Source organism: Kogia breviceps, chromosome 19, assembly GCF_026419965.1.
Source record: "Kogia breviceps isolate mKogBre1 chromosome 19, mKogBre1 haplotype 1, whole genome shotgun sequence".
In the NCBI taxonomy this organism is placed as follows: Eukaryota; Metazoa; Chordata; class Mammalia; order Artiodactyla; family Physeteridae; genus Kogia; species Kogia breviceps.
Genome location: NC_081328.1, coordinates 7,193,018 through 7,219,318, shown reverse-complemented (window position 1 = coordinate 7,219,318; position 26,301 = coordinate 7,193,018). Strand labels below are relative to the sequence as shown.

At 55.2% G+C, this 26,301-nt stretch overlaps 1 protein-coding gene across 4 annotated transcripts in view; it reads left to right on the top strand.

Moving 5' to 3' along the window:
• The window catches only part of NTN1 (netrin 1), a 207,256-nt gene that overhangs the window by 150,451 nt on the left and 30,504 nt on the right, over nt 1-26,301 (top strand). For 3 of the 4 annotated variants that reach the window (XM_067021821.1, XM_067021822.1, XM_059047506.2), the window contains exons 4-5: nt 6,392-6,541; nt 9,867-9,920. In XM_067021821.1, coding sequence (XP_066877922.1) covers nt 6,392-6,541; nt 9,867-9,920 — 204 coding nt within the window. The remainder of the gene's footprint in view (nt 1-6,391; nt 6,542-9,866; nt 9,921-26,301) is intronic. The other variant, XM_067021823.1, reaches the window with a different exon arrangement.

The window sequence follows — 26,301 nt, the reverse complement described above, 5'->3', positions numbered from 1 at the left end:
AAAGTGAATCAGTTATACATATGCATATGTTCCCATATCTCTTTCCTCTTGCGTCACCCTCCTTCCCTTTTTTCTTTGTTTTTTTTTTTTTTTTGTTTTTTTGTTTTTTGTTTTTTGCGGTACTCGGGCCTCTCACTGTTGTGGCCTCTCCCGTTGCGGAGCACAGGCTCCGGACGCGCAGGCTCAGCGGCCACGGCTCACGGGCCCAGCCGCTCCGCGGCACGTGGGATCCTCCCGGACCGGGGCACGAACCCGTGTCCCCTGCATCGGCAGGCGGACTCTCAACCACTGCGCCACCAGGGAAGCCCCCTCCCTTTCTTCTGAAAGGACAGGAACGGCAGGCTCCCCGCATGTGCTCGTGGGGCGGGCGAGGACGAGGCCGCCCATGGGCAGGGCCCCTGGAGAAGCTCACGGTGCAGCCTCGCTCCTCTGACCCGGTGCCAGCCTCCCGCTCAGCCCGGGCCCCCAGCGGGCTCCCCGCCTGAGGCCTGCGTGGGCCGCCCCTCTGCAGATCGCCCTCGGGTTGACGCGTCCGCGAGAACTGTTTCGGGATCTGAGCTGGGAGGGACCCTAGCCATCACGGAGGTCCTGATATCTGCTCCACCGGCCTGCTGGGGTGTCGGGGGCCCTCAGAGACGCGGCGTCCCTGGAGAGAGCTTCCGTCCTCCAGCAGAGGCAGCGACGACTTCCACAGGGGAGCCGAGGCGTGAAAGGGCCCCCAGGCCGGCTGGTTGAGTGGCAGGACTGTCTGCCTTCTCCTGAGGCCAGGGCCGCGCCTGGGCAGAGCCCCTCGGGAAGGAGACGCTTCCCCGAGGCTGAACGCAAGCTGTGGGTGTGCTCAGGGGCCCAGAACAACGTACCACCGCCCTGGAACTGAAACAACAGACATTTATTTCTCACTCTGCTGGAGGTTGGAAGTCCAAGACCAAGGTGGCCTCAGGGCCGTTTCCTTCTGAGGCCTCTCCTTGGCTTGAAGACGGCCATCTTCTCCCTGTGTCCTCCTGTGGCCTTCCCCCTGGGAGTGTCTATGTCCTCATCTCCTCTTCTTACGAGGACACCCGTCAAACTGGATTGAGGCCCACCCCAGCCACTGAATTTTACCTTAATCACCCCTTTAAAGAGCCTGTGTGCGAGTACAGTCACACCCTGAGGTACGAGGGTCAGGACTCCGCCATTTGAATTCTGGGGGGTGGGGCATAATTCATAACATGCGCTCACAGCTGGCTGGAGGCCTGGGTGGCGGCCGTGAAGACATCGGAGGTGAGGTTTGGTGCTGCGGTGGTTCTCTCTCCCCACCTCCCGTCTGGAGCTGCTCCAGAGGGTCTGGGGGCCAAGCCCACTCCCCTCTCCTCCACACGCGTGTGTCCTGGGATCACTGCCATTTGAGGGCCCCTGGAGCCAGGTCCTCAGGAAAAGCAGGTAGATGTCCTGATAGCAAGCCAGGGTGGGTTTCCAGAGCCAGGGCTTGAGCTGCAGTGGAGAGGGGCCAGCCCCAGGCACACCTCTCCTCCTGATGGGAGCTGTGGGCCTTCAGGGATCCGGGACAGAGAGCGTCACGTGCAACAGGAAAGGCAGCTGCTCGGGTCCAGCATCCAGGGGTCAGAGCTGGGAGGGACCCTAGCCATCACGGGGGTCCTGATTACTGCTCCACCGGCCTGCCTTCCAGGCCCGCTTGGCGGGGGGCTCTCGGCAGCCCCGGTACACTTCTCGTAGCTGACGACCCGAATCTCAGTGCGGCAGGTCATGGCGTTGGGTGGGGTGGCCCGCGGGTGTGGAGGCAGGGCAGCAAGAGCACTTTTCTAGACCCCTGGGCCAGGACACTGCAATGGACTGTGGCAGTCGGGGTGACGGGCCCAGGGGACAGGCCACTTGCCCTGGGTCTTAGCCTGTTGAGTTGGAAGCAGCTTTAGTGCAAGTATAGACCTCCTGCCTTAGAGATGAGTCACCCGAGGCTCAGAAAGAGTGAGGCACTAGCTCAGGGTCACACAGCATTACTGGCAGGGCAGGGTCAGACCTGGGTCTCTTGACACTCATCTGAAACCATCTATGTGTCCTGAGCTGTCCGTTTCTGGCCAATGACCCAGAGGAAGGACGGTCTGTCCTCTGTGCCGGGAGGTCCTCCAGCCCACGTGTTCGTGAGAAACCTAATTCGGCCACCTTCTCAGGGCCCTGGGCTTCCGCTTGGTCTCACCTTCCTCTTCACGGAAAAACCCTCCGGTAGATTGTTTGCCAGGACCAGGTGCTGCCTGCCGCGTGCACACGGGTGACCTGCCGGGGAAGGGCCTGACCTCCTCTGTAAAGGAGTTCCTGCCTTCCCAGGAAACAGGAGTCACCAAATGGGCTTCTTGTGGCAGAAGACATTCTGACCCAGACCTCGTTCTCGGAAGAATCAGAGAGGCTCTCACTTTGTCCCCCTAACCAGACCCCCTGCCGAGGAAAAGACTTCCACTTGCCTCACATCTGCATCCTTCCAGCTCAGCTTCTCCCCATCCGCTCCCCGGCCCGCCGTGGCGCTGTGTGTGTGCGTGTGTGCGTGTGCGAGAGCCTATAGGAATCTGTGTGTGTTTGTGTGTCTGGGGGTTGGAGGGATACGGCAGGATCCCTTTGGCTTTCTCTCCCTAAGGACCAGGGCTGGGGCCTCCTATGTGGGCAGCTCAGGCCCCCTTCCTGTGACACTGCTAGCTGGATTCCCTGGTCCAAGGCTACAGAGGACCCTCTGTGGGCTGTGTCATCCATCGGTTCTCCTCACACCTCGAAGCTCACCCTTCTTTGCACAGAGGGTATAACTTAGGCTTTCCTTATTCATGGGCTTTTGGGAAAAGTCTTTACTTTGGGGCCGTGTAGCTTGGAATTGAGGATGAGTGCCATGCAAGTCTCTGTGTTGGGACTGCATTCGGCTGCACGTAAGGGCCGTCACCTGGCCTTGGTTTTAACAGGCAAGTGTGTGTTTCTCCTTGCAGAACAGGAAGCTCAGAGGGGCAGTCTAGAGGGGGAGGGCCCTCGGGGATGTGCTTGCTCAGAGATCAGGCGCTTTCTGTCTCCCAGCCCGTGGCCTCCTCCGTGCGCACAGGCTGGTGTGCGGACCAGAAGGACCACATAAGGGAGAGTGGATGTGCTCAGGCGTTCCCAGGCGTCCGCGTGGCAGGCGGGAGTGCTCCACCTCCGGGCGTGGTCCAGCCGCCCTGGAGGGGACCTCAGTAGCCTCCTGAGGCTACTCCCACCCTGTGGGACCCTGCTGGCTTCTCTTCCTGGAACAGTGATTTTCGAGGAAGCACGGTCAGCCTGCTGCCTCTGTGAGACCAAGGGCCAGCTGGTCAGAGTCTTTGCGGAATCCTGGGAGAAAGAGGTGGAAACCACACAGCAAAGTGCCCTCCCCTTTAACCGAAGGATGGCCCTAAAGGTGTTCCTGAGCCATGAAGCAGACGCTGCCTTGCCATCACCCAGGGTGGCCCTCAGCTCTGCTGACCTCAGCTGGTGCCCGGCTCCTCCCCAGCAGCCCACCAGCCTGGGGGGTTCAGGGGTCACCGGCTTCGAAGGGCCTCGGGTAAGGGCGATGCACGCCGCTCCCCCCACATTCCGCTCTGGGCTGGCTCCTGCCTCGGGAAAGACGACCTGGGCCTGCGGGTGACTTGGCTCTGACCCTCCAGTGACCAAGCAACCTTTGGTGATCTCCTCCCAGCCAAGGCCGAGGCCCAGAAGTTCCTGGCACGCAGCTGTGCTCTGTCAGCATGGAGGGGAGGACGTTTTGGCCTGGGTTTTAGGATTACCAGCAGGCTTGCAAGGCCGGCCAAGCGAGGTCAGCTGGCAGCAGCCTCGGGACTCCACATCTGCCTGGTGCCCACAGCCGCGGCAGGGGCTTGGGACGCCAGGGTCCTGTGCTGTGGGCCCTCTGCTGTCAGCAGGCCAGCTCAGAGATGCTGTCTGTGCCCCGTCACCCTTCCCATCACAGGGATGGATCTAAGGTCAGAGGTCGTCTCCCACCATCCTCTCCTCACGTTATCATTCACAACATGCATCAAGACTGAGTGAGAACAGGGAAGAAGAAGAAGAAAAAACCAATAGGAAATGAACTTGAATTTACAGTAGATTTTAGACACGTTTCTAACAGAAGGATTTGCTGCTGTCTACAGGGGCAGGATTGGGACAGTTCCATGTCCCCCCCCCAGGCCTGTGGTCCCTGCCATCCTCTCACCTGACACGCAGCACCCTGTGGCCAGGAACACCCCCCCCACCCCCCCCACCCCCCCACCCCCGCTCCCAGAGTTTCCAAAACCTCTCGCGTGTCCAGACACAACTTTGACAAACAATTCCTCACATTCCTCTCCTTTCTGCCCCCTCCCCCTCCTCCTTCCTTTTTTCCTAATTCTCCTCCTCAGCCACTCCTGGGCCAGAGGCCGGCTGGGAGAGGCCACATCTTCACCCACGGCCTCCTTCCCTCACGCTGAGCGGTGCAGCCGGGGAGGTGCTAGTTTAGCTCTTTGGGGAGCTCTGCTCTCACTTATTCCCTAGCATATTTTTTCCCCCTTGGGAATAGAAACAGAGCAGCTCTGGCACCAAGTGAAGTTGCTTCAGGATGCCCTCCTGCAGACCACTCTCCACCCTCTCCAGGCTTCCCTGGGGAGGGGGAGGGGGGAGGGCAAGGGGGACCCCAGGGATCCGGGGAGGACTTTGGCCTCCTTCATCCTGCCCCTCCTTCCCTACCCGCACTGAGTCCACTGCTTAGGTCCAGGGAGGCAGGTGACCTGTGTCTGCAGGTCCCGCGGTTCTTGCCCGAGCATCGTGGAGTTGGTGGCAATCTTAGTCCACTAGGGCTAACGTAGCAAGACACCGTAGACCGGGTGACTTAGACAACACATATTTCTCACAGTTTTGGAGGCAGAGAAGTCCAAGATCGATGTGCCTGCAGATTTCGTGTCTGACGACAGTTGCTTCCTGGTTTGCAGACCACTGCCTTCTTGCTGTGTAGAGAGATACCTTTTCTCCTTCCTCTTCTCATAAGGGCGCTAATCCCATCATGACCTCATCTAAACCTAGTTACCGGGGACTTCCCTGGTGGCGCAGTGGTTAAGAATCCGCCTGCCAATGCAGGGGACACGGGTTCAAGCCCTGGTCCGGGAAGATCCCACATGCCGCGGAGCAACTAAGCCCGCGCGCCACAGCTGCTGAGCCTGTGCTCTAGGGCCCGCGAGCCACTGAGCCCGCGTGCCGCAACTACTGAAGCCCGCACGCCTAGAGCCCGCGCTCCGCAACAAGAGAAGCCACCACTGCAGTGAGAAGCCCGCGCACGGAGAGTAGCGCCTGCTCGATGCAACTAGAGAAGGCCCGCACACAGCAATGAAGACCCAAAGCGACCAAAAATAAATAAATAATTCTTAAAATTAAATAAATAAACCTCGTTACCTCCCAAGGGAAGGGCCCACCTCCTAATGCCATCACATCGAGAGTTAGAGCTTCAACCTATGAATCTGCAGGTGGGCACACAGTCAGTCCATAATGGGGTGGGGGGGATGTTCCCTCAAACTCCTCTGGCCATTTCATCACTGGGATTGGGTCCTTGGAACACAGGGAGGGAGCCTCAGGGTGCAGTGTGATCGGGTGGGCGACCGCAGCTCTTTAGCCCATTCCAAATCAGGAGGAGGTGTGTGGGGTGCAGCAGCGGCTGGCCTAAGAATCGGGGCCTCACGGCACCTCCTAGCTTGGCCACCCCTTTTCTGCAAGGTCCTGGGGGTTCCTTCACCTTCGGGTCTTCGCATTTAATTGGGGTCTTTAAACGATCGCTGTGACTCTTCCTAGTGCTACAGTCGATGGGTTTTGTGACCCAGAAGCCTGCGTCTCAGACAGCCCGGCTGCAAATGAGGGTGGATGCACAGAGCAGAGTGGAGGCCGCAGCCTGGGGGTGGGGGGGGGCGGTCACACCCCCTGGTGACTCCCCTGGCCTGGCAAACCCCAGGGCTCCGTCGCGCCCCACACTGTGTCCCTCCCACCCAGAGGGTCAGGAGCTGGCTGGGGCAGAGGGGTGGCAGGGCACACACCAGCCTGTGGGGGGCAGGCAGACCCCCGGTGCTGACTCCTGCACTCACGCTCCGCCCGTGGGCTGTGTAGACGTTCCTCCCGGGGCTTCGGAAGGGCTCCCCCACTTCACCCTTGCCCCCCGGACGCTCCTTCAAGTCGGTCTGTTCTGATTTTCATTCCCCTTTGTCCAGGTAGGAAGGTGGTCAGGCATCAGAGCTTCTGGAATGTGTGTGGGCTTGGCTCCCCCAGCCCTGCTCTTCCCCTGGGTTGGGGTCCGGGGTGCCACTGGGTGGGGAGGACCCTGGGGGGGAGGGTGTGCTCTGGCCGCTCCCCACCCCCACCCCCCGCCTCTGACCCCCCTGTCATGTGTTCTCCACAGCCTGCGATTGCCACCCTGTGGGCGCCGCTGGCAAAACCTGCAACCAGACCACGGGCCAGTGTCCCTGCAAGGATGGTGTGACGGGCATCACCTGCAACCGCTGTGCCAAGGGCTACCAGCAGAGCCGCTCCCCCATCGCCCCCTGCATAAGTATGCCAGGGCGCCCTCCTCCTGCAGGCGGGGGTCGGGTGCGGGCTCGGGGCTGGGGGGGCCCTTCCCGGACTCGGGCCACCCGCCGCCGGTGGGGGTGGTGCTCACTGAGGTGGCCCTCTGTGCTCGGGGAGCCCGTGTGAGACCCCCCCAAGGCTGCGGGGGTCTCTGCGGAGCCAGCCCATTTGTGGCTCTCTGTCCTGAAAAGACAAGAGTCTCCCGCTCCCGGGGTGTGGGGTGAGGGGCGGGGGGAAGCCAGCCCCTCTCCTCGGCCCAGGTCCTGTTCCCATGTTCCACCTTGACCCTGGGCCTGGGCCTGGGTCGGGGGCTGCCAGTGCTGCTGCGGGAATTCCAGGATCCCCAGCCCCTGGCAGATTCAGAGCTGAAAGGACGGACTCCACAAGGCCTTGGAGAGAAGCCGGCCTGGCTCCCATGCCCCCCTCGGGAGGGTGGCAGCCCTCTATGAGGGTCCTAGAGGCCCCGGCAGAGCAGCCGTCAGCCCCTTAGTTGCTGGAACTTGGGGAGGGGCGTGAGCAAGACGGGAGGGGTCGCTCAGGGGCCTTGGCTTGGAAGAGTTTTCACCTCTTACAGCTGGTAGGACCCCGCAGGTGTTAGGAGCTGGATTAGCCCTGGATGGAGGTCAGGCCTGGTCGGTTGCTGGCCCCTGGCCTCAGCCTCGATTCCGTGTGCAGGGCTGAGCCGCACCCAGAAAGGAGGGGGAAGAAGGCGTGAATCCCAGCCTACCAGGCAGACACCAAGGATAAGGCTGCTTTTCTGGAGCAGGGCTTGCTTAGCACACCCTGCTTGGGGATTTGGCCCACTGCCTGTTTTTGTGTGGCTCCATGGGGTTTTGGGTTTTTTTAAACCTTTTAAAAAGGTTGAAACAAAATTTTGTTTGGTTGAAACATTGAAGATTGAATTTCAAAAAAGATTGAAGCAAAAATTAAAAGACTACTAGTTTATGACAAGCGAAAATGATACGAAAGGAAAAGTTCAGTGCCCATCAATAAAGTTTTATGGGACCCAGCTGTGGCCACTTGTGCCCCGTGCTACCTGTGGCTGCTTTGGGGCTCTAAGGGCAGAACTGAGTAGTTGCAACAGAGACCCTACAACCTGCAGGGCCTAAAATCTTTGCTAGCAGGCCCTTGGCAGGGGAAGTCAGCTGACCCCTGCTTTAGGCTTTGCAGCGTCCCGTAGCTCTGGGTGGGCACTGGCTTCTCAGGTCAGGCACAAGGGGCTTAGAACAAACAACCTGAGGCAGAAGCAGGAGGGTGGGGACCCCTCAGCCCGGCAGCTGCTTGGGGTTCTTGGAGTGACCCCCTAGATCTTGCAGGGAATGTTCTCACACCGGGCAGGAGCCTTAAACCCCCCAGCACCTCAGCTGCCCCACTTGGGTGCGGCCTCACGTCCAGGACGCAACGAGCTGTGTGGGTTCCAGCAGCTTTTCTGACCAGTTTCTACATCAGGAGATGTTTCCTTGTTGGCAGGGGTCCAGTAACAGCGGATAACCTAAATTCAAGCCCCGGGAAATTGAGCTTGGATCCATCCAGGGCAGAGAAGGTTGAAATGGGTTTTCACGACATCTAATTGTCAGGGTCTCACAGCTTGCAAGAGTCTTTCTTTTCCGTTCATCCAAAAAGCTGCAGGGTGAACATTTTTAGAAAGCTGGGAGGAAATTAGCACCACCATCTGGGCTTACGAAAACACGGAGGAAGTGAGTGAGGGCTCCCTTTTAAAGGGAGTCAGGAGCTGTTGGGTTTCCCCGAAATGGCTGAAACCAACATTTCAAATCCCCAGGGGGAAAGGCCTTGAAATGGAGCTGATGTTTCAGAATCAGGCAGAGAAACCTTGGGAGGCTGGAACTGTCGCTTTCCAACACGCTCTGTGCCCTCTCCCTTCCTCTCGCAAAGGGCGGGCTGATGCCGGGGGAGAGCATTCCCACCAAGGACCTGAAGAGCCGGGTCTCCATCCTGGGATCTCTGTGAGCTCCTTCTGCTGGCATCAGGCTGCAGGTGCCCAGACAGTGCCTTGGACACTTGTGTCTGATTCGCAACAGCTCTGGGAGCCCCGGGGCTCTCTGCTCACGTCCCAGAGCCAGGCCTAAGGAGCTGGGCTTGGGCAGCCAGGGTGCCTCCACGGCCACTGGCCCCAGCCCCATTCCTGGACTTGTAAGATTAGGCTGGGCTGTCTGGATTTCCCTCTGGAATGTTCCTGCTGGGCCAGGTAGCTCATGAAGGCTCAGAGAGGGCCTGGTACGAGGCCCGGCTTCTTAATGAGCTGCTGTGACGGGGCACCTGTGGCTTGCTGTCTCTGATAAAATCACCTGAGAGCAAGATTTGACTCCGACTCGAGGGCTGGGTCTTCTGCCTGTTCCTTCTGAAGGTGCAGAGGCTGGCTTCTGTGGGTGACCTCACGTTTTCCCCCAGGCCTGGGTATTCCATCTCGACCCCCCGCAAGCCTCAGATCGCAGCTAATCTAGAGTCTGGGGGTCCGAGGGAGGTCTTAAGCCTAATAGTCAGACAGTGGCCAGAAATGGGGATTCACGGAGGCCTCTGTGACCCCCTGTTCACATGGTCACTCAGCAGGGGAGGTGAGTCCCTGTCCCTCAGGGACTTTTCGGTTCGTGCTTTGGCCTCGTCTAGAAAGAGGAAGCCGGAGACGTGAAGCCTGGGTCTTCCCGGAGTCTGGCTGAACTTCCTCACTTTTTCTGAGCACCGGGCGGGAGCTTGTGGAGAAACTAGTTGCCGTTCTAGGTAGGAGAGGAACGGTCACAAAAAAGCACATGCTTCTGTCAGGCCCTGCGGTCTTCTGTATTGTCAGTCTTTTCTGCCCGCCGAGAAAATGCCTTAGCTTGTGAGATGCGAGATGTGAGCCCGGGGAAACTTGGGCCAGGGGTGCAGGCCCCTCTCTGCACATGGAAGACACCTCCCAGCCCCTCACGTGCCACCTCTGCCATGGACCCCTTCCCCACAAGTGAGTCAAGGTCAGATGGGGCCACACAGCCCCATCGTGATGAGCAGAGGGCCTGGGGACCCCTCTCTCTGCCCCAGGGGCCAAGGTGAGTCAACAACACGCAGACAGCAGAGGGGTCAGGGTCCTGCCTTGCCCTCGCTCCTGTCCCTGCCAGGCGGAGGGACGGCTTCCAGAAGAGAACAGGTAGGGTGTCCGGGCCCTCACGCCGGCTTTCCCTTCCTCCCTGAGCATCGGGCCAGGAGTAGGGCTGGGAGGGAGGGCCCAGGAAGGTTGGGGGGAGTCTGCACTGTGCTCTTTCTTCTCTAACATGTTCTTATTGTTTCCCCTTCCTCCCATCCTGAACCCCACAAAGAGATCCCCGTGGCACCGCCGACCACTGCAGCCAGCAGCGTGGAGGAGCCCGAAGGTAGGATTCCCCCTTTGCTGCTTTCCTGCTTTTGCCATGGGGTGGGGTGGGGCCTGGGGAAGGGGGTTAGAGGGGCCAGACTCCTCTGAACCACCATCGGGGTGCTGGTTGGTATGAGTGGTACCCCTGGGCTGGATTGAGGATGATGGAGCCACGGGGCATTTTTCTGCGATGTCCCTTCCAAGAATGGTGCCTAAGGCTAGCCTGTCTCCCAAGCCTGGGACCCTCAAAGCCACGTTCCTCCTGCTCAGCCGGCGAGGGTAAGAAGCTGCCTTCCACCCCAGGGCCACCTGAGCTGGGGGTGACTCCTTTCGGGGTTGCAGAGAAGGAAGGAGATGGCTGGTGGGGATGAAAAAGGCATTCTAGAGCATTGGGGTCCACGAACAGAATTGGGGGGAGGGCATGAATCGGGACAGGAAGAGACTCACCCCCCTCACTGTCCCTTCCTTCTAACTGAAATCAAGAGTTTCCTGGGGAAAAAAAAAAAAAAAGACTGTCCTGGTGGTCCCGTGGTTAGGAGTCCGCACTTCCACTGCAGGGGGTGCGGGTTCGATCCCTGGTCGAGGAACTAAGATCCTGCATGCTATGTGGTGCGACCTAAAAAAAAAAAAAAAAAGAGTTTCCTTTATTGCAAAGATGGGCCACAAACCATAGCCAGGCCAGCAACATCAGCGATTTGGCCACCAGCAGAAATCCCAGCCGTTTCCACATCACGTTAGAGTTGGTGCAGCTATCATGGAATATTATCTATGCTCACTAAATTGCTTCAGAATGATGGAAGTTACCAGACCCGCTGCTAGATCCTGATTTATAATCATTAATAAAGAAACACATACATTACGTAACTGTACCATAAATCTGGGGTTTTGGAAATATTTGGGTTAAGTGTATTTCAGTATTGACTAGTTTCCTTTGTAGTACTCTGGATTTTATTTCTGCATTGAAAAACATTACTGTGAGAAAGTAAAAATATCACGGTGACGTCCGTGGACGTCACCAGTCCTTGGTACAAGAAGGGTCCCACCCAGTCCTGGCTTTGGGTACAGAGAGGGCTCGGAGCCCGGCTGGAGGGGGCACCAGGAGAGCAGGCCATGCTGTACCCAGCGCCCTGGGCCTGAGGTCACATGGGGCTTTTGTGTACTGGTACTTGGAGTAGGAGTGGGCATAGGGGGCAGGAATGGTGAGAGTGGGGCCCTGCAGGGACATTGGTGTCAGCTCTGGGAACCCCTTTGCTCCTCCCCAGATCCACCTGTTGGGGAGGTCTGTGCCCCCATGTGGTCACCTGAATACTTTAGTTTTTTAATTTTTAAATTTTTCTTTTGGGCTACGTGGCACAGCCTGCATGACGTTTGTTCCCTGACCAGGGATCGAACCTGCGCCCCCTGCAGTGGAAGTGCAGAGTCTTAACCACTGGACCGCCAGGGAAGTCCCCACCTGAATACATTAGAATAGACTGGATTTTTTTTGGAATATTGGCCATGCCCTGGGAACTTGAGAGAAAACGGATTCAGAACTTGGGTGTGCACCATCACCAAACAGCCCTCAGAGAGGAAAGGACGGAAAATTTCAGGGAGTGCTGGAGGCTGCACCGGGGAAAACCAAAGATATTCTGGTCTTGGGTTGCTGGGCAGAGTCTTCCGTCACCTTTGGTTGAGCGTCGGGGGACACTTACAGGAGAAATAGTGCCGGGAAGGGGATGAAGGAAGCAGCATCGCGGGCGCCTGGGAGGCAGGGTGAGGAAGCTCTTTGGTAAAAACACAATAAAAGGAACAGCCCAGTTAGTTCAGCTCTCGGGTAGAGCAGTTTTGAAGCGAGAAGACACTTCCAGTTCATGTAGTCGCGATTCTTGGTTCCTTGCTGTGACATGAGTCCTGAGAGAACTCACCGGGGCTGAGAACACAGCTCACCCAAGGACAAGGCGTATCTTCACCCTCTCTCTCTCTCTCTCTCTCACCTCCCATTTTTCTGGTCCTTGCAACCTTGTCTTTCAGTTTCTTGCAGTGGTTTTGGCTTTTTCCTTCCACATTAGAAATGGGCAAATGGAAACAAAAATAGAGGAGAAGCAAAACACAACTCATGAGATTTCTGTACACACCACGAGAAGCTGGTGTAAAGCATGCAGCGAGCTCTGCTCAACCAGACAAAAGATTCCTAGGCGACTAACAAACACTTGTAGCATTTTTCTTTGAAAAGTCTTCATCAACTCTCAGTTAACTTTTCTGACTCCTTTTGATTTTGTCACTGTTTATTTCCTTTCTTTTTTCTGGATGTTTAAAAACATGGTTTAAATGGAGGCAAACAGTAAATGAACACGCTTTAACAAAGTGCTTTCTCCACAGAGGGGCTAAGTGAGCAGGTGTAATGCTTGCTGGGATGCTGTGTCCTTGGCCAGCCCCTTTGTGACCTTCTCTGGGTCTCCGAATGGTCAGGATCTGTGATGCTTTTTCTGGAGAACTCGGGCCAGGTCTAGGCTGCGGGCGCTGGGACTCTGGGGTCTGCCACCACAAAGAGGCCCTGCTCTCCTCATCTCAGCAGGAGGGACGTTGTGGGCAGGAGGCCAGGGGGCCCCCTGGGAAGCGGAGCCTGGGAGCTCAGTACTTCCAAGCCTGTCGATTCTTGCAGTGTTTGAATAGGGAAGGCCTCGGTGCTGGGCTGCCTGAGAAAAGCTTGTTTACTTTTGCCTGCGGAACAGAGGAGAATTAATAAACCAAGAATTTGTCCTGAAAGCTGATGGACATAACCTCACCCTGAACCCATCCCCTTGAAGGACCGGCTCACTCCGGGAATGCTGTCCACCTGCTTTCTAAGCTGCCTGGTACCCCGTCCCGGGGCGGGAAGGCGAGGAACCCTGTGCGCGTGGAAAGCCTGGGGCCAGGAGGGAGGTGGGGCCACCGACTCTAAACCTATCTACTTGTGGTTGTAGAGACCTCCACCACCTGCCTTCCCTTGCCCCGCATCAACTCCGAGGTAGCTGTCGGAGTTTGGTTTGTGGGGGGCATGTTGTTTGGTTTGTGGGGACCCCTTGGTTTCGCAGAAGGAGCACTGTCTTGGAGCCGGGAGATCTGCGGTTGATTCTCCCCTGGCTGTGAGGCCTTGGACAGAGCAAGGACTTCTCTTTTCTGCTTCCTCGAAGGATGAAGGGGTGGGACCGACGGTCCTGGGCCCTCCCCGCCCTGCTTCTCCTGGGAGGATTGAACTCCTGCTAATAAGCTTTCTTCTTCCTTGTAAATGCCTTCTTGCTCCCCTCCTGCTCTGCTGACCAGCTTCTAACATGGGCCTTGCAGGTCCCGCCGAGCAGAGGCCCGCAGGTAAACAGTTAACACCTGGCTGGGGCGGGGCCTGATGTATAGCATTTGCTGTTTTCCCTGGTATAAACGGCTCCCACCTGGGAGCCCACGTGACCCTTCCCCCCGCCCCCCGGAAACGGAAACGGAATGTAGACGCCGGAACCAAGAAATTCTGAGGGAGGAAGGGCCGCCTCTCAGGCGGTCCAGAAAGCTGTTGACGTCAGCTGGCCTCCTGGGCTGGAAGGGGCATGGCTGTCGTCCGAGTGGAAGGTGGACCCAGGATGCAGGTACGAGAGCAAACAAGCAGCTCCTCTCCGCCGCCCCCACCTGGGTCTGGGGGCCACCCTCTGGCCCACTTGCACTCGCCCCCTTTGGGGCCCCGAGTGGGGCCCTTTGCCTCCAGTGGTCCGGCGGTGGGTGGGGGTGGCTTCTGAGGCCCCCCGGCAGCCGTCCTTTCGGGGGAGCCGTCCCGCCTCAGGGGTGGGGTCGGAGTGGGCTGAGAGGTGTCACCTGGTGGCCTCGCAGCACCTCCATTTTTTTCATGGAAGACAATTGGGTTTTTATAGACCTGCCGCTGGATACGCTTGGATTGTTCTCATTTTAGGCTTTGGTTTTCCAGGGTAGGGGGTAGGTTGGGTGAGTAGAGGAAACGCGCTGATAAGAGTTGAACGCAGTGCTGGCCGAGTGTTCGGGCAGTGGGCGGGGGGGGGGGGTGGGGGGAAGGGCACTGAACTGGGAGTTCTGCCTGATCTTGTTTCCTCCCCTGTGAACCGGGGTCATGATAACCCTGTTTTGTGCGGTTGTTGTGGGGATTAAATGAGATGCTCTGGGTAAAGCCTTTGGTTCAGTGGTGGGCTTATCCTGAGTGCTCAGCAAAAAAGCAATGGAGGGGCTTCCCTGGTGGCGCAGTGGTTAAGCATCCGCCTGCCAGTGCAGGGGACACGGGTTCGAGCCCTAGCCGGGGAAGATCCCGTATGCCTCGGAGCAGCTAAGCCTGTGCACCATAACTGCTGAGCCTGCGCTCTAGAGCCCGCGAGCCACAACTACTGAAGCCCGCGTGCCTAGAGCCCGTGCTCCGCAACAATAGAAGCCACCGCAGTGAGAAGCCCGTACGCCACCACAAAGAGTAGCCCCCACTTGCTGCAACTAGAGAAAAGCCCACGCACAGCAATGAAGGCTCAATGCAGCCAAAAATAAATAAAAATTAAAAAAAAATTTTTTTTTAAGCAATGGAACGCCATGGAAAATACAAACACTGCAGTGTATGGAAGGGTTGAGCTGAGCTGAAGTCTCTTAGCTCCTCACAGGGATGTGGGTTTGCGTGAGGACAGGTGTAGAGAATCAGCCAGAGGGAGGGCTTGTGAGAAGAACTTGATTGGGAACAGGTGGGGCTGCCCAAGGCAGAAGCGCGGTGGCCTCCTCACAGGCTGTAAGACCCTGTTAAAGGCTGGAAATAAATTGAAGGGCTTGACTTCACGATAGCCAAAAGGTGGAAACAGCCCAATGTCTACCTTTGGGACCGAATGGATGGTGGCAGAATAGATAAACTCTGTGTGGTATATCCAGACAATGGAATATCAGGCAGCCATAGAAGGGAATGAAGTACTGACACATGCTGTAACTTGGTGAACCTTGAAAATATTATGCTAAGTGAAAGAAGCCAGACACAGAGGGCCACACGGCGTATGATTCCATTTATATGAAATGCCCAGAATAAGCAAATCCAGAGACAGAAAGCTTAGTGGTTGCCGAGGACTGGGAGGGATGGGGAGTGACTGTCTGATGGGTACAGGCTTTCCTTTTGGGGTGACAGAAAATTCTGAAACTAGATAGAGAGTGGTGATGGATAACATTGTGAGTATACTTAATGCCACTGAATTGTACATTTAAAAATCGAAAATTTTATGTTATGTGCGTTTTACTACAGTTTTTTAAAAGTTGAGTTGTTGAGGTCAGTGTGCAAGGGTGCAGGGAATCTGGTTTGTTTGGGGTGGACGGGGTGGAGAGCAGGGGCCCTGGGGACAGGGCGTGGGGCTCGGGCAGCCATGGGGGACATGCTTGCCTTCCTGACCTCTTGCTCCCTGGGAGACTTTTGAGGCTGGGAGGCCACTTAGTACCTCCCCACCTCGTCTCCAAGCGGAACTAGCTCAGCCAACTTGGGGGAATGGCAGACGCCCTCTGTTGCCTTCCAGACTTATGGCAGTGGCTGTGTTCCTTAGCATTACATTGAAAAGGTCTGACTGCACAGCCTGCATCCTTTTAGAGTCATCTGAGGAGGATGTGGTTCCCTGGGTCCCAGGTAAGGGAGCCATTGGTCCTCGCGGTATAGGAGAAAGGGACCTGTGCGTCCTTGGGGGGGTGGGGCAGCTAGGATCACCGACCATATCACTTGTAAGCAGCTCGTGCCCCTTGTAAGAAGGAGGTCTGTTAATTGACTGAGTGCTGATTGGTTTTCAAAAGATGGTGTGACACGGGGTGTGGGGCTGTCCGGGATCAGCTGTGTGAGTAAGTGGCTGTCAGGTAAGTCTTATCCCGGGAAGTGTTTGGACCAGACCCGTGAGTAAAGATAGATCGATGTTGGCTAAATGAAGGAGGAGGAGGCGACATTTATATAACGCTTGCGGTGTGCTCAGCACGCTTCCCGAATACTAGCCATTTAATCGTTTCTTCCACCCAGATGCGGTAGATATTGCTGTTACCCCATTTTACAGAGGAGAAACTGAGGCACAGAGCGGTCGGGGAGCTGGGATTCCAGCCAAGGTCTCCTGGCCTCGGGGTCCGTGAGTGACAGCTGCCCGGCATCATTCTGTCTCTCAGTGTCTTGCTGCTTGGTCAGTTTGGGGCAATTTAAAAATAGATAAACATATGCACACACACCTGACTGTGTGGTAACATCCTGCCAAGAGAGAAGACAAACGTGTGTCTGCAGGGGACCTGAAACCAAGGTAGGGATGGAGGTGCAGCCAGTTAAAAGCCACTGTCTTCCACAGGTGCCCGTTAACGTGGCGCTTGGGAGGGAGGGTGGTTGGCTTGGGGCGCTGGCGTGGCTGAGGCCACGGGGTCTGGGCTTGGGAGCACCAGTTAGCAGTGGCCCGTCCCTTTGGTCACAAGGCAGCCGAGGGAGACGGGCGCACCTATCAGCTTATACCTGAAAACAGGTGGAGGGTGGAGGTGGGAAGGGCCTCTGTGCCTTCCTCAGAGCCTTGTGTCATAACACTGTGCCTGTAGAGAATCAGCTGAAAACTGTTAAAACTGGTGAGGGAATTCGGCAGGGAGACCACTACAGAATTAACAGTAACAATCAGTAACTTTTCTTAGGTATCAGCAATTACAGAACCAGGTCATAGCAAGTGAAAAGCACAGAATGGGATATCTGGCCTGTAGTTAAGTGTTCCATGAATGTCAGTTTTTTAATGATCATGGAAACCAACTCCCAATTAGAACAGCAACAAAAATATCAAATACACAGAGATAAACGTAGCAATAAAAGTACAGACGGTTTTTTTTTTTAAAGGGTAAAACTTTCCCAAGGGCCACTAAAGATCTTACCATGTTCCGGGAGGGCAAGACTCAAAATTGTAAAATGTCAGTGTCAGTTCTCCCTGAAATCTGTAAGTTTAGCATAATTCTACTCAGAAAATCTCAGTTGGATAGGATGTGATTCTTAATAGCCAAGAATGTTTTTCAAAAGAAGAATGATGAAGGGTGACTTGCCCTAACAGATTTTTTAAAATATTGTAAACAGGATATTTACGTTACTGTGATCCTGGCATAGGAATAGAGAAATCACAAAAGCTGAGTAGAAAGTCCAGAAATAGACTCAAATATAAACATAAGAACTTGTGTATGATAAAGTTCTGATCATAAATCAGTGAGAAAAAGGATGAGTCAGTCGGTAAACGGTGCTGGGAAAATGGCTATTTATTTTAAAATAATGATAAATTTCTACTTCATGCTGTGAACTCATAAATCCCAATGTATGAAATGTATCTTTAAAATGAATTCTTGGGACTTCCCTGGCGGTCCAGTGGTTAAGACTCCGTGCTTCTGATGCAGGGGACATGGGTTCAATATCTGGTTGGGGAACTAAGATCCCACATGCTGTGGGGCGTGGCAAAATATATATATATAATTAATAGAATAAAATGAATTCTTAAAAGTTCTAGAATAAAGCATATCAGTATCAGTGTAATCTTGGGGTAAAGAAGGATTTCTAGATGGGATACAAAAGCAAGAAGTCATAATGGGAAAGATTTTAACTAGATAAAAATAGAAAACGTCTATACCTCAAAAATCTCTATAAGCAGCATAAGGCAAACTAAAAGCTGAAAGACACAAATTTTTAACATGGATGACCAAAGATTAATATCCTCAATAAAGAACTTGTACAATTCACTTGAAAAAGAGATCCTAATACAAAACTGAGCTGAGAAAATGAACTAGAAATTCAGAGAATTTGTACAAATGGCAATAAGCATCTGAAGTATTACACTTACTAGTCATAAAGAAATAATATTAACAAGAATACCATTTTAAAAACCTTATTAAATTGACACTATTTAGAAAACAACAAGTAATTCCCAGTGTTGAAAGGGTTAGGGAAACAGGCATTCACCTGCTCTGGTGATGGGAGGGCACGGTGGTGCCAGGTTTATGAAGGGCTGTTTAGCATCATGTATCAACATGTATCTTTAGCCTCTTCCTTTCACGTCTAGGAATTTCGCCTAAGGGAATAGTGGTGTGTGACTTTGCTCGGAGGTAGCCTATTGCAGCATTGTTCATAATAACAAAAGAGGGAGACCTGTCTTTCAGTAGCATTTTAGTGAGTCACTTACGGGATATCCATATAATTATGTTGTAGGAGAATTTTTGAATATGAAATGAAAAGATGCAGTATATTTCCGAAGCAGATTATACATCTAATTACACACGGAGGGTCAACTTTGGTGAAAAGACTGGCTTACAGAGCATTTCAAAGAAACTATTTCATTGTGCTCCTGTATTCCGGTAGTTCTCAGCCTGGGGCTGTTTTGCCCCCTTGGGACCTTTGGACATTACTGGAGATACTTTTGGTTGTCACAGCTAGGGGGAGGGTGCTACTGGCATCTAGTGGGTCGAGGCCAGGGATGCTGTTAAACATCCTGCATCCGCATCGCCCAGGGCAGCCCTCATGGCAGTGAATTTTCCAGCCCCAAAGGCTGATAGTAGCACCGAGGTTGAGAAACCCTGGTGTATTTTTACAGGGTGTCATCCGTGTTCTCCCTCCAAAAGTATCAAGGCAGATGCTACTGCTGCATTCGACCCGCTCGTTCATTAGTTATGCATTGTATTGAAGTAGATGCCGCTGAGGGCTTAGAAAGTGAAGTTTTCTGAAGTCGGCAAGCGTTTCCTGCGTGATCGCAAGAAGTGCTGCGCTCGCATATAGCCAAGCGTCTGCCTGGTCCTTTTTCCACGGTGAATTTTAGCCCAACCTAATATGACATTTATCCAAAATTCTGAGCTTTACGATATATTAGTATATTTTCAATTAGTGTGATTTAATTGTTTATTAAAATTTTTATCATGAAAAATAGCAGAGCAGTGGTGAGAATACAGTGGTTAGACCTCCACATTCGTATCACTTCGATTTAACATCGTGTCCCATTTACTTCAACAATTTTTTTTTTTGCTGAAACATCTTCCAAGGAAAGCTTAGACGTTATGACATTTCACCCCTGAATATTTCAGAATTCCTTTTCTGAAAAGGAAGAACATTTCTTACATCTTCTCAACAGCATTCTTACACCTAACAAAACTAACAAAAATTCTTTAATATCATCTGATACCCAGTCCACCTTCCAGCTTTCTGGGTCGTCCCCCAAATGTCTTTTACAGCTGGTCTACTCAATGGTGTAATTATTAAAACATTGTGCAGTCGTGAGCTACACAAAGTGTTACATTTAGAAGCGCATCAGGGTCCTCGTGGTGGGGAGGCTTGGGCTGCTTCTGAGGCTAGAACGCACGTGGAGTGATGTGTCAGATGAAAAGTGCTACCCAGGTGTTACCGATCATCACTGTTGATTAACCTCGTGGTCCAAAGGCAAAGGCATGGCCATCTCTGGCCTGAACTTTGGGCTTTGGGGCCGGGGGTGGGGTGAGAGCTCTGGGCCTCCTTTCGGGGAGTGTCCCCAAGGAAGGGGCACCTCCACAGCAGAGGCACAAGGGAGCCAGTCACCATCATAAATCGTTGCCACTTCCCTCCGGAGGAAGCAGAGGGTGCTGCAGCTAAAAGCCGATCAGCAGTGACTTCAGGTGCCAGCGGGGCTGGAGAGCTCTCGGTTGTGGAGCTGTTCTCTGTGTTTCTGCTGTGGCACAGCATTCTGGGCCTGTCCTCCAGACGGGTGCGGTCATCAGATATGCTCTGGGGGCAAAACAGCCTCGAGTTGTTAAGCCCAGGTTTCCTGACATCAGCCCAGTTCCCCAGAACCCTCCGGGAGGGGAACCAGAGGCTGAGCCAGGGCACGTGGGGGCTCTTCTCTCGAGCGGGACCCGCCCACTCCACCCGCCCTGGCCGGAGACCAGATTGATCCGTACGCGTTAGGTTGGACCGGACAGAACTGTCATTTTATTCGACCATTTGTGACCCACAGAAATGGCAGTTTCACACGGTACGACTTGCTCTTTCCATCCCCTCAGCCAGGAGACCCTGCTCTGGGCAGCCCGCATGAACCAGTTTCTCTCTCTGTCTGTTAGTCTGTCTGCCTGTCTCGCTCTGATTTTCTAGACTGTCTCCCTATCTCTGGGTCTTCCCTCTGCCTTTGTCCCTGTCTCTCTACCCCACCACCTTCCTTATTCCCTCACTTTCCCCATCTCCTCCCCCCTCCCTCCCCTCTTTGGGGCTTGCACAAAGGGCCAGGGCAGAGGTCAGGCTGGAGTGAGCAGCACCCCCCCCACCAGAGAGCCACTAGGGGCCTCCCCCGGGGAGCACAAAGGAAGCCATTTGCATGGGGGGTTTCGGACCGCATTGTTCCCCTGTGGCTCGGCTTTTGCAGGTGGAGCTGCCACCAGCCTTGGAGGAGGATAAAAGGATGAGCTGGGAGGCCAGAGAAGCCTGGGGGAGGAATATTTAGCCCCGCTGGGAGCTCTTCCCACCGGGGACTCATGGCAGTGGGGCAAGTGACAGGTGTCAGTGAGAGACAGGATTGGAATCCCCAGGACCCGCCCTGTGTCACGAGGATGTCACAGGGTCCTTGACTGCAGAGGCTGGGGGTTGGGGGTGTGCAGGCTGCAGAGCTAGGCCGAGGCAGGGTGGATGCTGAGACCCCATCCCCACCCTGCGGGGTGGCCCTCTGCCCAAAGCTGTGCCCGGAACCTCCCTTGGGATTCCTGTCCAGGCCGTGGGCTGGGTGCTGGTGGGAGGGGGACACACAGTAACACACTGTACCTGCGTCACAGTCCGTCCCCCCTCTGGATTGCTGTTGGGCTCAGCCCCTGTAGAAGCTCAGATGCCACTGAAGTTAGTAAAGACCACCACCCCCAACCCCGGAGGTGGTCCCTTTGATTTATTAAACACCTGCTGGATTTAAGACTACTCCAGACTTGATAATAGTAGTAATGCATTAGTCCACTTGGGCTGCCGTAACAAAAGACCACAGGATGGTGGCTTAAACAACAGAAATTTATTTTCTCAAAGTTCTGGAGTGTGTTAAGTCCAAGATCAGGGTGCCAGCACGGTTGGGTTTTGGCGAGGACCCTCTTCTGGCTTGCAGACTGTCGACTTCTTGCTGTGTCCTCACCTGGCGGGGAGACAGCTCTCTGGTGTCTCTTCTTATAAGGGCCCTAATTCCATCCTCATGGGCCCCACCCCCATGACCTCATAGAACCTTAATTACCCCTCAAAGGCTCCACCTCCAAACACCATCACTTTGGGGGTTAGGGCTTCAACATGGGAATGTTGGTGGGACACAGTTCCATCCATGGCAAGTGATAATGACAACAGTGTTGAATGCCATCGTGAAGAGCAGGGATTTTGAGTTTTTCATGACCCTCCCCCCTCCCCAGTGACCCAATTAAAGTGTCCTGCAGGCCACTTGGTAGCTTTGGGCTCAGCCTTCTCAATGAAATGAAGGTGTTGGGCTAATGATCTATTCAGCCCCTTCCCACTGAGTATTTCCAGGTCCCAGCTAGTTGGAAGGCGGGGGGACGGGGGCCTTATGGTCGTAGAACCCGGGTGGTTGCCTTGGGGGTTCTTTCAGGGCTGTGTTGAGGGGACCCTGAGGGATTTGGACCAGGAATGGTGCCCAGACCCAGGGGAGGGAAGGCGAAGAGGAGAATGGATGGGGCGTGTTGTCTGCCCACTTTGCAGGCGTCCTCCCTGCTGTGGACATGGACCTTTAGTGTTGAAAGGACCAACGTGGCCTTGAGGTGGACGAGGCTACCAGCTGCCCCCGGCCATCTGATAGGCAGCACACACTGTCCCCGCCCCCCACCTACCTCCTGTCAAGCAGGACTCTCTTCTGCCTGTGCCCCTGCTCCTGAAGCTATGGGTGTGGCCTGTGAAACTAGTCCCACTCTGCCCTGAGGCGTGACCACACAGATCCGGGGCCTTGAGTCTCCCCGCACCGCCCCTCCCCCCCGCCCCCCGCAGGGCAGGGCTTTATCTCAGAGCAGTGGATCTGCATCTGGGGAGGCGCAGTGGGGCACTGCCCCCTTCCAGTTCCTTCCATGGGAGAGGTCAGCTTCTCCCCAGGGAAGGTGAGGGCCAGTGTGATTTGCACTGTTTTGTGAGCTCTGCTCAAGAGTAAAGTGTGTTGTAGGATCGAGGACAGGAGAGAGCTGTTTCGTTTGCAGAGGTTGGAAATGAATTGGGGTCTGAAACGAACTTATTCTGTGCTCAGAGGTACCTGAAAATCGGTGGTGTGCTGGAGCTGGCGCACACCTGCTCCCTAGCGCTGACTGTCGGTATCTCTTCCCAGCTCTGTGCCCAGGGCATCCTGCTGCCAGTTTGAAATGGGCCACGCTGGGAATATTTACACCTTGGAAATTGGCACAAGCTACAAATCAAGGCTTTTTCTTCCCAGAGAGCGGGTGGTTACGCATTTCTCAGTGTTTCTCCTGAAAGGCATCCTGGGAGTGGAATTTTGTCTCTTGATACCAGTAGGAAACCTAGAGATAGCTCATCCGATCTGGCCTCCACATTTGACAGATGGGAAGACTGAGGCCCAGAGGACAGTGACTTGGCCAGGGTCACACGGTGGGTTGATGGCAGAACCTAGGTGAGGACCCAGGTCTCCCATCTCCCAAGTTTCCGTGGACCAGTGATGCCTCAAGCCAGCATCCTTTCAAGTGGTAAGCCGTGGAGAGAAATCAGACATGGGGACTTGGAAAAGATTCCTCTTGCTGAAGAGAGGTGAGAAATCCCTAAGTGTTTGGGGCAGCAGGTTTAGTGAAAGCTGCTTTAAAATGTCCTCCAAGCCAGGCTGGGTTAGATTTCCACTCATCACCGTCCTACCCGCTCCCCCAGCAGGTGGGACACCGCCTTAGTTTCCTGGCATTCCTTCTGTCCCGTGAGGTCACCTCCTTCAGTCCCAGCGTTGGAAAGTTGTACTTCAGCATCTAAAACCTCCCTGTAGGCGAGGACATCTTCACCAGACGGAGAGACCTCTGAGAAGGTGGCGATCCTTTTAGGCCCGAGAATCTAGGGTTGTCTGGGCTCTGGACTTCATTCCTGCCCTTCCTCCTCTTTGTGGCAAAGGTACCGCTGTGGATGGGGGGAGAGGCGCAGTGCCAGCCGTTCATTTGCGTTGTCAGGGGCCCCAAGACAGGGATTCTTGTGACATGATTTCTCGAGAGGATGTTCTCAGGAGAAACTAGTAAGGGGGTGAGGGGGGCAGGGCAGGGGAAGAAGCTAGGAAAACGTGCGGGTTCAGAAGTCTGGCCTCGGCCTGTTTCCATGGGCGGTCTAGACAGTGAATCACCCCAAAGAAGTTGTCCTGCTTACAAGCAAAAGGGCTGGGTGCCTGCCCACGTAGCTGGCCATTGGCTGTGGACTGCTCGCTGGGACGGGGCGTGTAGATGTTTCCAAGCAGAGCAGTTCTCCATGAGCCAAGGGCAGGCCTTCAGAGGAAGTGCAAGTGGTAGCTGGTGGCCACCACCTCCCACAGCAGCTCTAGGTGGGTGTACCGGTCCAGGAAAGGGGCTCTGGGCAAGGCACCCACCACGTCTGCTGTACTTGGTAAGTTATTTAGGGGGAAGGCGAGTTTTATTGGGATTGGGGAACCACCTGTGGATTTCTGTTTTGTTCACTCCCCAACAGCCGTGTGCTGTGGAAAGGCCCGGTGGTTTTTCTCTGGGGCCCATGTCCTCCCTCTGACACCAAGCCAGTCACTCCGTAAGGACAGTATCGTGACCTCTCCCGTATCTCTCTTCTCTGCCACGTACACACTGCTGCTGCTCTCCTAGGTCAGACTCTCTTTGCTTCTCCCCAACGCTGTATCAGTCAGGCTGGGCGCCGTGCGGTAAGGAGTGTCCCGACAGTCCATCGCAGGCGTTCCCGGCTGGGCGGCTCCTTCCAGGCAGTGAGTAGGGGGGGCCCGGGCTCCTTCGGTAATGTGGCTCTGCCACCCCCGGGGGCCTTGGAGTCATTGGTTTGGAAAGAGAGTGCCTAGGGGAGCCCTTTTCCGGGCAGGACCCAAAGCGTCTGCATCACTTCTACCCACTTCCCGTGGCCGGACTCGGTCACATGACCACACCTCACACAAGGGGTGCTGAGTGATGTCGTCTCTAAGCCCAGGAGGAAACTAAAATGGGGTTTGCAACCTACATACAGTCTTCGCCGTAGACCTGTTGTTCACTCTGCTGACTTTGGGGTGTCTGTGGCCCCCTGTCCTCATGGTGCCACAGTTAACTGGCATCAGAAAGTGATGGTGAGCTTTGAGGCCCTTTTCTCTATGTAGGAAGCCGTTTAGCGCAGTCTTGGCCGGGGGGTGGCCATCCTGCCCGACAGCTGCCCAGGTTGGGGTGTAGCCCACCCAGGGAACTCAGCGGAGGCGTGACCTCATGGGCACTGGCTCACCGGCCAACCAGCCAGTGGGGTGGACGCTGCAGGGCCACCAGCTTCCCTCTCTTTCATGACTTTCCCAGGAAGCCCAGCTTCGCCTCCTTCCCCCGTGCCACTGAATCACCCTTCAGCGCCGACGGCAGCTCCAGGCTGTGTCCACTGCTGGCTCTTGCTGGAGAAGCGTATCCATAGCCAACTGGATCCCCGTTGGGACAGCTTTGTTTCCCCTGCCGAACACAAAATCCCCTGTTCACTCGGAGAGCCGACAAGGAGACCCTGTGGGGCCGGCCCTGTGGGAGCAGAGAGCAGTGAATGCAGCGCCCCAATGGCTTCAGCTTATTAAAGGCGAATACACAGACTAACCCTGCCCTCCGAGCGGGAGACAGAAAGGAGGGCACAGAGCTGTTACAGCGGATTAGCGGCCGCAGACTGGCGGAGGCAGGTGCAGCCTTTTCTGCAGTTTGGAAGGGTTTATGAAACACTGATCCCGTGCTCAATAAATCCTTCCCTTGGCCTCATCCGGGCTACAGCCTGAAAATGGGGATTTCTTGTTCAGCCAGGCTTGGGAGCGGTTTTGAGTCTCCCACCCCACCCCCAACTCCTAGCATTCCTTGGGAATTCCGACATGAGGATTTGTGCACTTGTCCGTTTACACATTTTCTTTTTCATCCATTCCTCAGATGCACATTTACTGAGGGCCTGGTTTGGGGGCTGGGGTTCCAGAGATGATAGAACGTGGGGTCCTGAGTTCAAGGGACCACGGTTTACTGGGTGAGAAAGATGCCCGAATAGATGATTCTAAGTCAGACGGTTACCTGTTAGAGCAGAACCAAGTGTGCATGTGTCAGCAGATACCCCCGTGGCTGTCTCCAGGCCTCCCAATGTCAGGCTTTGCTAAGAGCCTGCTGCTAAGAGCCTGTTCCATAGCCATTCAAAGCCTCAAGTCCCAGGTGACTCGTCACCCCCCCTCCGGATGGGCTGCTGTTTCCTAATGGCACCGAGAGCAGACAAGGAGAGCCAGTGGCGTAGCTAGAAGTTTGGGGTCCTCAAGCGAGACCTCTGGGAAGTCCATCTCATGCGGCAGAACTTGCATCTTGGAAAATGGCCAGGGGCTGTATTCCCCTGGCTCTGCTGAGGATTTGGTTTCCATGTCTTTCCCTCATAGAGATAGGGACCCTGCCCCCATCTGTCCCAGTCGGACCTCCCTCATCCAGCTGGGCAGCGCACCTGCCAGCGAGCGGAAATCTCTACCTGTGTCCTCCACCGGGCTTTACGGGCTGCGCCGCCTGCACGCGTTTGGATCTTTGACAAAAGATGTTGGAACTTGTTCTGTGGCTTAGGGTTTCAACGTGCACGTTGTAGTGGGGAGAGAAGGAAGTGGGTGGTTGCGACCTCAGGGCTATGGTAAAGCCTGACGTCCAAGGGTGGAGGCACGGGAGATCAGCAGGTTCTGAGTTAACTTGTCCCGAGGCCCAGGTCGCTGTTTCCCAGCCGCTGCCGGGAGCTGGTGCTTGCGGGTACCGGGAGCACAGCTGACGGTGCCTCCCACAGATACGGCCTCGCTTGCAGGTGAAAGCTGCTTAGTCCGTTGACCACCAGAATTGGACGGGAAGCTTCTCCCAGTGTGAACTTCCCAGTGGCGGGTCAGGGCAGCCCTGGGGGGATGTGTGGGAGTCGTTGCCTGGCTTGAGCCGCCCCCGAGACACACCCTTCTCTGGCTCCAGTGCCCTTTGGTCTGTGGACGGTGGGTGCGAGTTCGGGCAGCACAGGCTCAGAGGGTGCCCTGTAAGATGCTGAGACAGATTTGGAGCTCAGGCTGGGAACCTCGTGTCTGGGGGGCTCCTGGAGACAGAAGAGGTGAGTAAGAAACAGAAGCCTGGTATAAAAGATGACCTTGGCTGTCCTGTTAAAACCTAGACATGTCCAGGTGGGGAGGGCAGGGCAGGGCAGGGGTGAGGTCCACTGGCCTTTTGGTGGCCGTCATCCTCTAGGCCCTGCAGTGGCTCTTGGGGAGGACAGTTGTGCCTCTGCCTGGAACGTGAAGACACCAGCAGCT